Source organism: Leishmania major, chromosome 35 (assembly GCF_000002725.2).
Source record: "Leishmania major strain Friedlin complete genome, chromosome 35".
NCBI lineage: Eukaryota > Euglenozoa > Kinetoplastea > Trypanosomatida > Trypanosomatidae > Leishmania > Leishmania major.
In genome coordinates, this window is record NC_007284.2 from 1,279,493 (window position 1) to 1,293,262 (window position 13,770).

Here is a 13,770-nt window from a genome sequence, read left to right on the forward strand (position 1 = left end):
TGCGAATTGTGTTTTGGAGCGCGAGAGAGGAAAAAAGGGGGGAGGGGTGGAACAGTGCGCTCCGGATGCCGAAAAAAAAAACGTAAGGCAAAACCAAGAGAAAAGCAACAAGACAGCAGCAAGGAAAAGAAACGCAAAGGGAACGACGACAATGAACTCTGAGAAGGGAGGGGGGGGGACGAAGGGAAAGGTGCGCAGCAGCGAATGCAAGCAGCAACGCACCTGTAAATCACAGCTGAATCCCTCAACACACACACACACGCGCGCACACTGTTTACGTCTCGTGTCATCGACGCGGTTGCCGGAGGCACCAATGGAGTTCACTAGAGTACATCTCCAACGTCGACCTCCCCTCGCACTCGTTGCTGTAGGCCAGCATAGGCGGTCGGCGCAGGGCGTTCGCAGAGGCGAACGATTGGGCCCGCGCTGCGGTGTCCTGGGAAGGGGAACACGTCGTCACGCCCAACGCAGTCGAGGAAGAAGTCATCTCTCCACTGCCATCTTTCCGTAGGGCCTTCTGGGGAGGCGGCAGCGCGTCAAAAGGTGTGCGGTGTCCGGGCGCCGATGGCTGCGCGAGCGGCACTCGTGAAGAGCTCCCGTGACGCTGCGCAGAGGAGTTGCTCTCTGAGTCGGGTCGGATTCTCCCCCCGCGTGCTCCTTGTGGTAGGTACGGCTGCTTCTGCTGCTGTTGATGTGCCGCTGCGCTTCTGCCCTCGTCAACAGCGGAGGTCGTCAGCGCGCATCCGGAGACGCACAGCGCTAGCGCTTCCGCGATTCTGGTCCTATTGCACGAAGGCCTGCTCACAGCGCCGCAGGACTCGATCACTGCCGGGACTTCCTGGACGCTGAACGAACCGATGTTGCCGCTTATCTCTGCCGACCTCGCTGCAGCTTCGCCTCGGAGGCTGTTCGACGTCGCCATATTCGTCGACAGGCTCAGGGCGCTCGACGCAGATGCCGTTTCGGTTTGTGGGACCGCAGCGCCGGTGAGTGCCGGTGCTGCGGCTGCTGCGGTGGCAGTTCGCGCCGCATGCCTGGAGACACCGTCGGCTGCACCCAAAAGAACGCGCTGCCCCGTCACTCCCGCACTGTGCCACTTGCTCTCCTCCACGTGCACCAGCGTGTTGTGCAAGCCCGGCTGCACCGGCGCGTGCGGCTTCACCCCCCGCGACTCGCGCATCGCCATCAAGTCACGCTTCTGCCAGTCTGCGATGTGAATCTGCGTGCCACCGTCGCAGTCGGAAGTGCGCGACGCGCTCAGCGCCGCAGACGTGGCGTCTCGTGGGCTGTCGCCCCTCTCGAGCGGGCTGCCGGCGAGCAATGAGGTGTTGTAATGTGAGAGGGGTCTCCAACCACGAGGCGCGTCGTTGGAAAGCGCTTGTTCCTTTGTCGGTGAGCACGATGAGGGACGCAAGAGAAAGCTACCGCGCTGGTCCTTCAGCCCCTGTATGCCGTCCTTCAGCCCCGTCGGTGCGCGGTCATGCTTAGCGGTCGCGATCAACTCCGGGACCGAGTAGCGAGAGAGGGTGCTGGAAGACGCGCATCTCTGGCGTACAGAAGACGCCGGCCGGTGGGAGTTCACCGGTGCGTATCGTGCATTCGGCAAGGAAGCCAGCGCGCTACCCTCCTGTTGACTCCACGGCGCCGGCGACACGGTCCCTCCGCCCTCCTCTATCACAGGCGCTTCCTCGTTTCTACTGCCGCGCGTGCAGCAGCACAGCTGCGATGTCCCTGTGAGGAAGGCAGCGGCGCCGTCGTCGTTCAGATCGTTGTGGCGCGGCGGCTGGGGCAGACTAAAGGCACTGTGAGAGGGCAGCGTGCTAGCAGCCTCGGCCTTGTGTCTGTTGCACACCCCATTTAGGACCGTCGACTCTTGCGTCGGCCCTCCGTGCTGCTGCCTCGAAGCCGTCAGGGACTGATGGGCGCGATCGGCTCCAGAAAATCGCTGCTCTGTCGACAAGCAGGCAACCTTTTCTCCTGTATTACAATCGAGGAACCACACCTCCTGGTCGTAGCCAGAGGTAGCAAGCACACCACGATCGTCCAGCCACCGCACGCAAACCACACCGCACCGATCACTGTCGCGCCGGGTCGCTGTCGACATATTGCCGCGATACGTGCAACCTGCGCGGGCTTCTGCACCTCGCTCTGTTGTGGTACTCTGGCTCAAGTGCACTTGCACCGACCGCACCAGTTTCGGGGCTGCGAAACCGTCGTCGGCATCCGCTCCAGTGAAGTCCGTCACGGCTGTCAGCGAGAACGCTGGCCGGCTCGCATAAGAGCAACGAGGCAACGTGTACGCTTGGAGAAGGGGACACATGCTATAGGTGTGCACGACACCCTCAGAGTCGCCAAGGAACAAGTAATGTTGCCGCCCGTCGTAAGCCGCGGAGGTGAACTCGACGGATGCGGTCGGGGTCGCCGCGGTCGCAGTCCAGCCATCGCCAGCCCTAGTGTCTTGCAGTGCCTCGGTGGCCGGCCTTCCCGTGAGCATGGATAACTTCATGAGGGACGATGCGCCCTCACATGAAACCTCCGTCTGATCGGGTGAGGTTCGCTCAAGGACCGAGCCCAGTCGCAGCGGATTCAATGAGCCGCGCTGTGATGTGCACAGCGCCGGCGTGGCCGGTCGTGATGCAACGCATGCAGAGCCAGGGCGAGAGAAACAGGCGAGCTTAGGCAACATGAACCCCAGCGGCGATGCGCTCGCGCCAGTCATCTGCAAGGTGTTGTGGATGCCAGTGGTTGGGGCCGCAATAGTGTTATAGCATGGTGACGTGGCTGGTGACTGCATGTGCGGCCGTCCTCGCGTCGTCCCCGCGCTGGCAAGGTGCGTCCGCCCCATTGCCTGCATCCACGCACGCTCTGTTTCCACGGTGGCAGCTGTAGCGAGTTTAGGGGCGGGATGCTGCGGATGGCAAAAAACGCTCAGCAGCTTGAACCGCTCCACCGCTGGCGCGCATGACCAGCATCGGCAAACGCCACCGGCGTGCACCGTCACCAACGCTGGTGCACTGTCGAGGAAAATCAGGTCCACAAGACTACCGTACATGGTAAGCCTCTTCGTAACCGGCGCGTCCGTCCACGCCTGCATGTCGTAGATGTACACAGTGCGCTGCACATCCGTCACGGCGACAAGCCCCAGCTCCTCCGACACGCGCAGTTGAGCCAAGGGCGACGCAGAAACGGAAATGGTGGCCGAAAAGCCCACCTCCTGATTGTCCTCCTCCGATCGCACCAGTAGGGTCCCATTGGAGGTGATGGCGATCCAGGTCCGCGAGATCGACGAGTAGTGCATCTGCTCCACGAACGGCGGCCCACCCCCGTCGGCACCAGAGCCCGAGGACTTGGCATGCCACCAGACTGCCGCCGTGGCGGGTGTGCATTGTGAGGCATCCGACACCAGCTTCTGTGTTGCGTGCCACACAACACTCCCATCGCTTAGTGATATAAACACGCGGCTGCCGAGCTCGTCAATGCACACCGCCTTGATATCGGCGCCAACTTGCGATACGCCGGACTCCGTCACCTGACTCAGCACACCGCGACGGTGCCCGTGTACGCCATCCCACACGCTAAGCCGCGTCGCGCCCTGCACGAAGAACGTGCGGGTCCGAATGTCATAGAAGACATCGTAGCACACCTCCTCCGCGTCACACACGAGTGGGCTGTCGCGACCATGTAGCCCCCAGCAGACGATGGAGTTGGAGAAGCCGCAGAGTAGCTCTTGCGTCGACGCACAGTAAATCAAGCTGTGGCATTGGGGGCCACCGACGTGGCCCGCCTGTCCCGCACCAGCCGGCAGCAAGGCAAGCAGTCCAAGATTGACAAAGAGGCCTGCAAGATTGCCGGCGAGCAGGCCGCTGCCGGCGTGTGCCGCGGTGCGCGTGTTGGCTGATGACGCCTTCGCCTCATTCGCCGGCACACTGCACAGCGAACCCTTGTGCCGCTGCGGTACGCGACTGCTTCGGAACGACTGCACACACCGCTGCGTAGACGCGTCCCAGACTTTTACGACGCCCTCGCAGTCGGCGCTCACCACCTGGTCCGCTGCCGCCACATGAACGAGTGCAATGATGCATGCATTGTGTTCGCCGTGGCCGGATACGTCGAATAATGTGCCAGGCAAAGTGCCGTGCGAGTGTGCCTCCCACCAAAGCAGCTGGCGCCCACACGAGGTCGCTGCCACCACCCAGTCGTGCCCTGCGACGTACACGAGCGTCGTCAAATGCTCATTGGCGACCCTGCCAAGCTCGCACGACTTCCCTGTGAGCAGAGATGTCGCCACGAGTCTCCCGTCAAAGCCGGAAGAGTACAGGTGCACCCCGTACACGCAGAAGTCGACAAGGCCGCCGGATGTGCGTGTGTGAAGGTTGGCATAGGTCTGCGCCACTGTGAACTCCATCCCACCGCTGTGCCCGTGAGGTGCCGTGACGCGCAGCACCTGCCCAAGACTGTTGCCGAGGAAGAGCGTCTCCATGTAATCGGCGTAGGTGGGCGATTCCCGCGGCATCACCTGGATGCGACGCACTAAACCCTCCAGCAGCAGTGGCGTGATCGTCGTGCCCGTGAGGCCGTTCGAGAGGAGTGCACCCCAACCGCGCAACAGTCGATCGTCCGGAGAGTAGCACACGAACAGGTCGTGCGCAGCCAGGTAACAAACAGCCGAGGGGATCACTCCCGGGAGCATATTCGGTGGTGCCGAGTAGACACGCTCGAGGGTGTTCTTCGAATAAAGCATGAAAGGGCAGCTTCGGGTAGACGCAAAGAACAGCGACCTGTGTCCAGGCAGGCCGTCGAGGAAGCGAATGAGGCCGAGATCCTCGTCCTCGCGAACGTCCGCTGCAGCGCGCCCGCGTCCGGTGACGCCCTCTTGGTCGGCCGACGTGCGAGCTGCTTTAGGGACTTCCTGGACGCCGCGACAGTAGCGCTTGAATGTGAGTTTCTCGGCGGAGGTGCTCTTCTTTGGTTTCCGCAGCTTCTGCGAAGGCTTAGATTGGCTCCGCAGCCGCCGCGAGAACGTAAACTGATTGAAGGAGTAGTTGCTGAGTCTTGTTCCTGGTGTGTCATTGCTCGCCTCGGCGACCAGGTAGTTCACGAAGTTCTCCCACGTGACGCGTTGTTGATTGTGGATGTTGACGTGGTTGAAGAGATGCTTCATGGGTTCGACGGAGCGTGTCGTGACCCCAGCTAGCTCCTGCCGACTGCGGATACGGCGGGTTCGTTCGGCCTCCCGATTTGTGCCGGCGTCATCGAAGGCGGCAGAGGTAAGGGTCACTGGAGCAGTGGCCTGCGCTCGCTGAGGTCGAGCGGGTCGGATTACAGATGCGGAGGGCGAGGAGGGATGGATGCCACAACTAGGCTGGGTCCATGACTGCAGGAGAGCAACGCTAGCGTTCATCGATGCACCAGGGCTGGGGTGTTGCGTGACATACGGCTCGAGCAGTTGTCGGAATTCTGTATAGGAGACCCCTTGTGGAAACGCGGCCCACTCTCGCTGGAGGGTAGCAAGAGATACTTCGTTGCCGAGCAGGATTGCCAACTGTGGCATTAGGACATCATTCGATGGATGCATCTGGAAAGTATTACCCTCGGGCCTGCAGCAGACCTCAGAAGATATGTGAGGTTTCCTTATTCATCACACACACGAAAGCTTAGATGTGAGGGTCAGAGATGGAGAGGGCAGAAGAGAACAACGCGGTGGTGGTAGTGATAACGCAGACGCGGTCATGCATGCAAGGCGAGGGAGGAGGGAGGCAGAAAGAGCGCGAGCAGCACGATACGTTTTTCTCTCTCCCCCCCTCCACACACGCGCAAGATTACACCCAAGCACATAACCGTACGTGCGGTGGGCCTCGAGAACGGACACGGACAAAAAGGAAGGGAGCACATGGGTTGATACGAGCCTTGGTGGGGCACTCCTGCAAGAAGAAAAGAGAGCGACATGCCTGTCAGCCGCCTTGACGCTATCTCCCTCCTTTACCACCTTACTGCCTTTCCATCCTGTCTCTCCCCTCCTCTACCCCTCTAACGCAGCGGAGAACGCAAAAACACGGTCCTGCTTGGCACCCCTGTTTTTCTTTTCGTGTGTGACGGGGCAGCGGACGCACACGCGTGGGCGCTGTGCAGATTTTCATTGATGCTGCTGCTGTTGCTGTCGTCTGATCTTGCATTTTTTTTGGGGGAGGCAGTTTACATCTGTCGTGCGTGAGCACGTCGAACCCATTCTTCGCCGCGCGGCCTCGGCAAACAACCACAACCACACCAAACGAAAAAGGGAGGCACCAACCCCGAGAGAAGAGGCAGGCGCGCAGCACGGAGGAGAGTGGCGCCGGGAACAGGAGGACCTTCGCGAGGAGGAGGGGCTGGGGGAAGGAAAAGGCAAGGAGGAGGTGCCACTTCCGGCGCGTTGCACCTACCCTCCATGACGCCACACAACCACGTCCGCGCCCTCTATTTGAAAGTGGCAAAAACATAAGCGTTTGTGCGTCACAAACGTGGCGAAATCGTGGCCGTAGATGACGTGCCAGCAACCACCTAGCTTGGCGGTGATGTCTTTCTTGATGTATTCAGCAATGCGGCTCAGTGCTGTTCGCTCAACGTCCCGCTCCAGCTCGCGGCGCGCGCCTTCCTCCTTACGCCAGGTGGTGCGTGTCGGCATGAAAACGTGTGTGTTGTAGGCTCGGAGGGCACTATGCATGATGACCTGCAGCTGCTTCGCCGGCAAGTCGATGTAGAGTGCCTCCATGTGCACGTGGGAAGCGCGGATGTCCATCTCATCCTCCCCCTCTGCGTCGCCGTGAGCGAAGCCGTCAGACAGGTGCATGTCAGAGAGCACCGAGCTGTTGCTGCCGTCCCCTTCGGCATTGCTGTGTCGTTGACTAGGCCGCAACGTTTTGTCGAGCGCGACGCCATCGTGGGTGCCGATGTTGGCCATCTTTTCGTCGGTCAGTCAACGTGTGCGTTTCTGTGAGTTTGAACTTGTCCGCGTCGTGAGCGCTGCTTCTTCCTGTATGCGTGAGCGCGTACGTGTACTGCGTGGGACACACTTCCTCGTACCCTGAAGAGAGCAGCCATGCGCGTGAGTGCACCCACACACCCGCACATACATACAGACGAAAGAAACCGCAGCAGAGAGGAAGAAGCGAGAGAAAGTAGTCGAGGAGTTCCAGGGCAAAGTCAGAAAAGGAGCTGCCGCAGCAGCGTCCTAGTCTGCGACTCTTGATGTATGGCCACCACGATGTTCTTTCGAGCGCGTGCTCCTGTATGTATGTGTGCCAAACGTGGCCCGCGTCATCGTCACCGAGTGACCGGGGTAAAAGAAAGAGAACGAAAAGGAAAGAGGAGGGGGAGGCGCTAGACAGCCCAATACGAATTCCCGCGCCTTACAAACGCGCACCATCTGCACACTCCTACCTTCCAGCGTACCGTCCTCTCTCACAAGTCATTCCCGCCACAGCCATCTCCTTCCAGTGCTCCCCTCCCATCCTTGAGCACATACACACAAAAAAAAGGCAGAGGGCAAAGGAGAGCCAAGCACGTACTGAACGAGCACCGAAGAAAAAAGTAGAGGAATACCGTGCCGAGCCATTATATATATATATATACATATATGTATAGCCTTTCAGTGCGCCATGTGCCATGCCGGCTCACTACATGCATTCTCATTCGCCAGAGTAGCCACTCACAAAGATCGAGCAGCGAGAGATGGGCATTGACCGGGAGGGCGACCAGACAAATGCGAGGGCTTCAGGAGGGTTGCAAGGAGCGTGAGACCACAAGGTAAGGCACTCGCAACGACAGCGCACACCATCTATGGCGATGAGACGGGGGGTGCTTAGGAAAGAAAACCGCGTCTAAGCGCAGCGGGCGCGCGCTTGACACGAAAAAGGACGCGCTTGACAGCCACGACATGTATTTCGTAGGTTTTCCTCTCGCTGCTCTTCCGTTTCGATTTGCGCCACAGGCGTGGCATCCCCACATGCGCACAGACACACACTCAACACCACCGACAAGACGTCGAGCACGCGCATGGCGACATAAAAGGAAGAATGGCCTCGTTTGATTTTCTTCGTCGTCGCTGTCGTCGTTCGACACCCCAACAAAACGAGAGTACCAGAGTCGCACGCAGTGTCGGAGCAAGGAGGGAAGACATGCACATACACAGAGAAAACGACGCAGCAACAAAAGTAGAAAAAAACTTAAAATATGCATGACTGGCCCCTTCAGAAGCCCCCCTCCGCCTTTTCGTTGTTTGCTCCCGCCAAAAACCATGGCCGCGTGCCTTCCCGCAGCTTGCTTACTTGGCAACACAAAGACGACGATAGCGTCGGGGTGAGTCGACCGGAGCAACGGAGAGAGAAAGAAAGAGCATTACAAGAGCAGGGGCAAACATGAAGCGAGCACACGCACACACGCCAACAAGGGGAGGGGAGAACACACGAGCGGTGCGGATCAAAGACAGAACAAAAAGAAAGGAAAACATGATAATACACACAGCATAGCAAAGAAGATGAAGAAACAACAAGCGTGCATGCTAAGAACGCAAAATGAAAAAAGGGGACAGCGAAAAGAAAACTGTGAGTGCCTGGAGGCGTGTCTGTGGGAAAAGAAGAGAAACTCGGCGTAGTCTCTCCCTCTCTCTTTTTTTGCATGTGCTGGCACGCGAACAGTCATGAGCAGCTATCAAATCGAGCAAATGCGAGCAGGATAAAGAAAACACCGTGAGAGGAAAGGCAGAGTGAAGGGGGCATGCTGCTAAAAGGAAAGGTAGGTGTCCAGATTTTTGAGGCCCTGGATAAATCCTATGGTGGACTCATCAAAGTTAAACTTGCGCCACGTAGATCGGGCGAAGTCGATGAGGCACAGTCTCGCTGTCGCCGGCGAGGCAGCCGCGTCATACAGGAGGAGCACGCTTGCCGAAACAAAGGCCATGTGCTGCAGCATGAAGGTGCCATCTGGCTTACCTTCAAAGAAGTCCAGCAGCGATTTGATTTCAGCGCGTACGTGACGTATGCGCTGCTTCATGCGCGTCCTTTCTGTGCTGGTGGCGGTTCCCATCTGCTTGCTGTGAAAGACGAGCTGCCCGTCTTCGTTTGTCTCCGCGAGTGGCGCGCCAATCGACAGGAACGTCTTGAGGCAGGTGCTGAGCTCCCGCACGTTGGACACGGCATACCCGATGTCTTTGCCAAAGCGCTCGCACGTCAAGCTCGCCGTCGCGCCTTCTGTGCCCGCAGCGGCGTGAATGTACCGTCGGCAGCCGCAGATGCGCAACGCCGTGTCCCGCACCAGCGCCTTTTGATCCTTCTTTACGATCCGCGCCACCTTGTCCTCTGGTGTGAGCGGTGAGTGCCGGGTGAAGCCGATCTTGACGTCCATGATGCACGGCTTCTGCATGCCCGACGTCTCGTCGACAAGGCCGATGCCCCAGATTCCCGTGTCATACCTGTCATCGAATCCCTTCAGCTGCTCGGCGCCATCGAAGAGCTCGTGGAAGAGCGGTGCAAGAACAACGCTGCGGGCCGGCGCGCCAGCTTCCACGATAATCCACTCGTCTGCGTTCTCCATGTACGACTTCAGCGTTGCCGACTTGGTCATATACTTCTCAGGGAAGCGAATCGAGAACAGAGTGGAGGCAAACGCGGCCATCTTGCCCGCAGCATGGACAAACTTGGCGCACGCGTCGTCTTCACGAGGGTGCGTCGTGTCCGGCTGCTGCGCGAGCGCGTCCTCCTTGGCGAGCTCCATCGCGAGGTAGTACATCACCTCCCACGCCGTGGTCTTCTTCCGGAGTGTGCCGCGGCCGTCGTGGGCCGTTTCGCCATAGAAGATGGACGACTTGTGGCCGCCGACAGCGTCAAACAAAGCAGGAGAGCCCTCACCCGACATGGCAGCGTACTGGATTACTGTGAAGGGTACCGCATGTGTATCTGTGTGTGTGTGTGTGTGTGTGCGTGTGTGTCTAAGTGAACAACTAGGGTCCCAGCGCGTGGTGAACGCCAACGTTAGTGCGATGGCTACGAAACAACAGAAGCCGAGAAAAAACACGTGAAGAAGGGCTCTGTAATGACAACGGCGGTGTTGCCCCTGTCGACCTGTGCTACCCTTTTCAGCCCCGTCGATTAGTGTGGCCACCGCCTCCTTCCGCCCCGCAATCCGTGATTCAGAAGACCGTATGGTGGAAGAGGAAGGAGCCCCCCTCCTCCCGCAAGAAAAAGAGCGCATAGAGAATTGGGCGAAGAGAGAAGAGTCAGACATGGAAAGGCATCAGGAGGCCCTCCATCTGGCCAGTCGCACCCGCTTCTTCCATCCCGTCCAGTCGCCATGCACCATGTGACGACCGAGGAAGGTCACCATCTCTGCGACGCACCACCTTCACAAAACGAAAAGCCTTGCACCCGCGCACTGTGCTGCGGGAGAGAAGAGGGGAGGAAGGCTGAAGAAGGAGGCGCGGAAGCGCGGCGAGCTTCACAATGCAGAGACCCCGCCTTCTCTTCCTCTATTCTTCCCCGCTCCCAAAGTCCGCTCAGCTCCTCTTTCAGCGCCTCTCTCTCTTCTCTTTTTCGTTGTTTCCGCCGGTTTTTTTTCTCCGCCTTGCCCCCAATGTCGGCTAGCGCTCTCTTTTCGGTGTGCTGGTGTGAATTCGCAAGGGGCGCACTACTTCAGACTTAGTTCTTGGCCCTGTCCTACGCGCAGCCCAAGAGGAACGACGGCAGCAGGAAACAAGGGTAGGAGGAGAGCACCGCCATGAAGACGTCGCATTCGAGGCCACAACGTCGACATCAGCAGTGCCCTTTGAGTGCGCGACGGCTTCACTTCCTCTGGCCCAGCGCCTCCTCTCCGGCCGCCGTGGAGCGATCCGTGACGGCAGTGGTGCGAGTCACCGCCATCGTCGCTACTCGTCCGCCTGATAGGTGTGCATGCGCGCCATGAAGTCGTCAGAGCCTTTGGGGAGCAGACGGCGGTACCACGCTCGCTGGAGCGACCCACGCCTCCGCGCCGCCCCCTCCGAACGCGGCAGATTCAGTAGCGGATCATATGCCCCACGAGTGGGGTCCACCATTTCCACAGCCACCTCACCGGGAGCTGTCTCAGCGAGTTGGGTCGTGCCAGAAAATAGCGGGGCACTACCGAGCCATCGGCGCTCGAGTGGCACCCTCTCCGTAGCGGACGAAGACGCCACTGTTGGGGTGGCTGCTGGGTTCAGGATGATGGCCGCCTCGGCATCGCCGTCCTCGCCTGCATCAGAAACAAGGCCCATCTCACCCTCCTCTTCCTCGTCGCCTCCTAGCAAATCCACCGGTAGCTGCCGCTGCATCTTCCGCGGCAGTGCGGTCGCGCCTGTACCCCCGGTGCGGCCGCGCTTCGCTCCGCTGCGGTGAGTCGAGACTTGATCCCCATTCCTATCCGCATCTGCCGTCTCCTCAGCCTCGTCAAGTTCAATCACCGCCACGACAAACTCGTCTCGCAGTGTCGAGACCGAAATATTCGTGGTGATGCGGCGCCACGGCACCGGTGCCGGCGCCATGCAGAACACCTGTGTGACAGGAGCTTCCGCCTTGCGGTAGCGCGGTATGGACTCGGGCGTCTTACCGTCCAGCTGCAACGCGGACACCACAAACGGCTCCGGCGTCACTTGACGAGACACCCCGAACAGCACTGCAAAGATCGGGTCGTGGCGATCAGCAAGCACCACCACGCGACGGTACGGTACGACCTCCACCGACGAGACGCGGTGCCGCATGCCTCGAAGATCTGCCCGCGAGAGCCGCCGAAACACCAGCCCGCGAGCGGCACAAAACTCGGCAACTGTGTCCAGCAGGAGGGAGTCTTGGAGCGCCATGGTGAGAGACCCAGCCGTGCCTCCGCTGGTGCCGATTGTCGCCTGCGAAGACGTCAACCCCAGGCGCGCGTCGTCCTGGTGTTGCACCTGAGAGAGAACAGACTCCGTTGCCACGCCGCCAGCACGAGGCCCGGCGCCGCGGCGATTGCACCGAGGACGCGACGCCCCGCCCTCCCGCCGATGCTGTGATGACTGGGTCAGCATGTTGAAATGCAGCGTCACACGCTCTGCCACCTCCGCCGCCTCCGCTGTCAGCACCGGGCGTTGCCGCAGGTGTTCCATGATGAGGTTCACCACCTGCAGCGGTGTGGCGTGCGGTTCCGGCACGACGCGGCGGAAGAGCACTGGGCGCTCAATGTGCCGCGTCGCACGGTCGCGCAGACGCTCGGCGCGGCTGACCTGCTCCGCACGCGATGGCAGGGCGCGAGGAATCGAGCTTTGAAGCGCTGGGACGGAACCGCACACGCTGCGCCACTGCTGCCGTGCCATCTGCGCGGCAATCCGCTTGCTTTCCAGCACGCACTGCTTCAACTCCTCCACATTGCGCCACGGTGGCCGCGGCGTCGGAAGGTCGTGCCAGTACACCTGCGTCTCCTTAATCGGCATCGGGGGGAGGGAGGAGGGCGAGATCGGGCGATCCTCCTGAGTTCGCGGTGTTTTGGCTTTCTTCGTCTCTGCGTCGACGTCTTGCAGGTATGCGGCAGCCCGCTAGTGAGCACGAAAGAGAGACGCAGACACGAGGAGAGAGAGAGAGAGAGGGAGGGGGGTCACGGCAAGAAGAGTGCGACCCTTAATTAAAGAGAAATAGGTGGATGCTGCACCAGATGAAGGGCCCCCTGCCCAGTCCGCCACACATGTGTCGCATCGACGTCATTGACGTCGCGTAACGGCGCACACGTGCTGCAAACTCAGCCACCCGTTTCAGTCGCTTTCGCCGAAGCGTCACCAGGAGCGCACACGTCACACACACAAAAGCGTTGCACAGCTCATCTCCCTCTTGCCACGCACATTTCAAGCCGTCCCCGACTCCGTGTGTGAACGTCTGCGTGAGTTGCGCTCGTCGCTCGTTTTCTTCCCCACACAAGCATTCTCCTTCGCCACTTCGGGCGTGCGATAGCAGCGAGCACCTGCGTAAAAGAAGCAACAGAGACAAGGTGAGAATGGCGAGTGGTGGACGTCACACAGCGCCCCTCACGCATCGTTTTGCCTTCCCTCTGAGCCCCTTGCACGCCGCTTGCCTACGCTATCTTCCTCTCGCTCAGCGCTCCTGCAAGTATGGTTGCACATCCTCGAAGCGCACGCTGCCGTCGTGATCGCGGTCCAGGATCCAGAAGATATGCTGCACAAGAGGTGCCTGCCGCGAACCGGACGAATTCCGCGGAGGTGCAGTCGAAAAGTCACTTGCACACATCGGGGAATGGGCCGCGAGCACCTCTTGCACATCCGCGAATGGGCCCTGGAGGTGAATGCCAAGAAGGTCGTCAGCAGCAATAAAGCCTTTGGAACCCGCGACACTTTGAAACAGCCGCCACCAATGCAACTGCGCCGCCTTCTTACCGTCCACAGAAGATGCAATTGCGGTAACACCGGGAGCCGCATCCCCTTGCGGCTGCTCCGTCACAAATCCGTCTCCCTCCTCTTCGGCGCACAGCGTGACGAAGCGCAGATAGGCGGAGCGCGTCACAAAGCCATTGACGCCTGTTCGAGACGACCGCCCGATGTCAGAGTGAGCGAAAGAAGAGCTCGATTTCGCTTGTGCAGCTGTGTTTCCATGCGCGTCACGGGGTGGCTGCTGAGGCGGTGCAGAGGAGGTGCGGTGCGCAGGTGACGTTGACGGCGACAGCGTTTTAAAGCAGTCTGCAATCAGCGATGGAGTGGGGTAGCGGCCAAACAAGACGTAGAAGGCGCATTCTAGCCCCACTCGGCTC

At 60.0% G+C, this 13,770-nt stretch overlaps 4 protein-coding genes across 4 annotated transcripts; all 4 read right to left on the minus strand.

Moving 5' to 3' along the window:
* Nucleotides 1-286: 286 nt before the first annotated feature.
* LMJF_35_3120 (conserved hypothetical protein) lies at nucleotides 287-5,161 on the minus strand (the record flags this gene model as incomplete). Its single annotated transcript, XM_003722658.1, has 1 exon — nucleotides 287-5,161. One exon carries the CDS (start codon nucleotides 5,159-5,161, stop codon nucleotides 287-289), a length of 4,875 nt encoding a protein of 1,624 aa, XP_003722706.1.
* A 1,254-nt stretch (nucleotides 5,162-6,415) lies between these two features.
* Nucleotides 6,416-6,937, minus strand: LMJF_35_3130 (conserved hypothetical protein; the record flags this gene model as incomplete). The annotated part of the gene is made up of 1 exon (XM_003722659.1): nucleotides 6,416-6,937. One exon carries the CDS (start codon nucleotides 6,935-6,937, stop codon nucleotides 6,416-6,418), a length of 522 nt encoding a protein of 173 aa, XP_003722707.1.
* Nucleotides 6,938-8,757: 1,820 nt separating this feature from the next.
* Nucleotides 8,758-9,888, minus strand: LMJF_35_3140 (conserved hypothetical protein; the record flags this gene model as incomplete). Its single annotated transcript, XM_003722660.1, has 1 exon — nucleotides 8,758-9,888. One exon carries the CDS (start codon nucleotides 9,886-9,888, stop codon nucleotides 8,758-8,760), a length of 1,131 nt encoding a protein of 376 aa, XP_003722708.1.
* Nucleotides 9,889-10,894: 1,006 nt separating this feature from the next.
* LMJF_35_3150 (conserved hypothetical protein) lies at nucleotides 10,895-12,448 on the minus strand (the record flags this gene model as incomplete). The annotated part of the gene is made up of 1 exon (XM_003722661.1): nucleotides 10,895-12,448. The coding sequence occupies one exon, from the start codon at nucleotides 12,446-12,448 to the stop codon at nucleotides 10,895-10,897; it is 1,554 nt and encodes a 517-aa protein (XP_003722709.1).
* Between the last annotated feature and the right edge of the window lie 1,322 nt (nucleotides 12,449-13,770).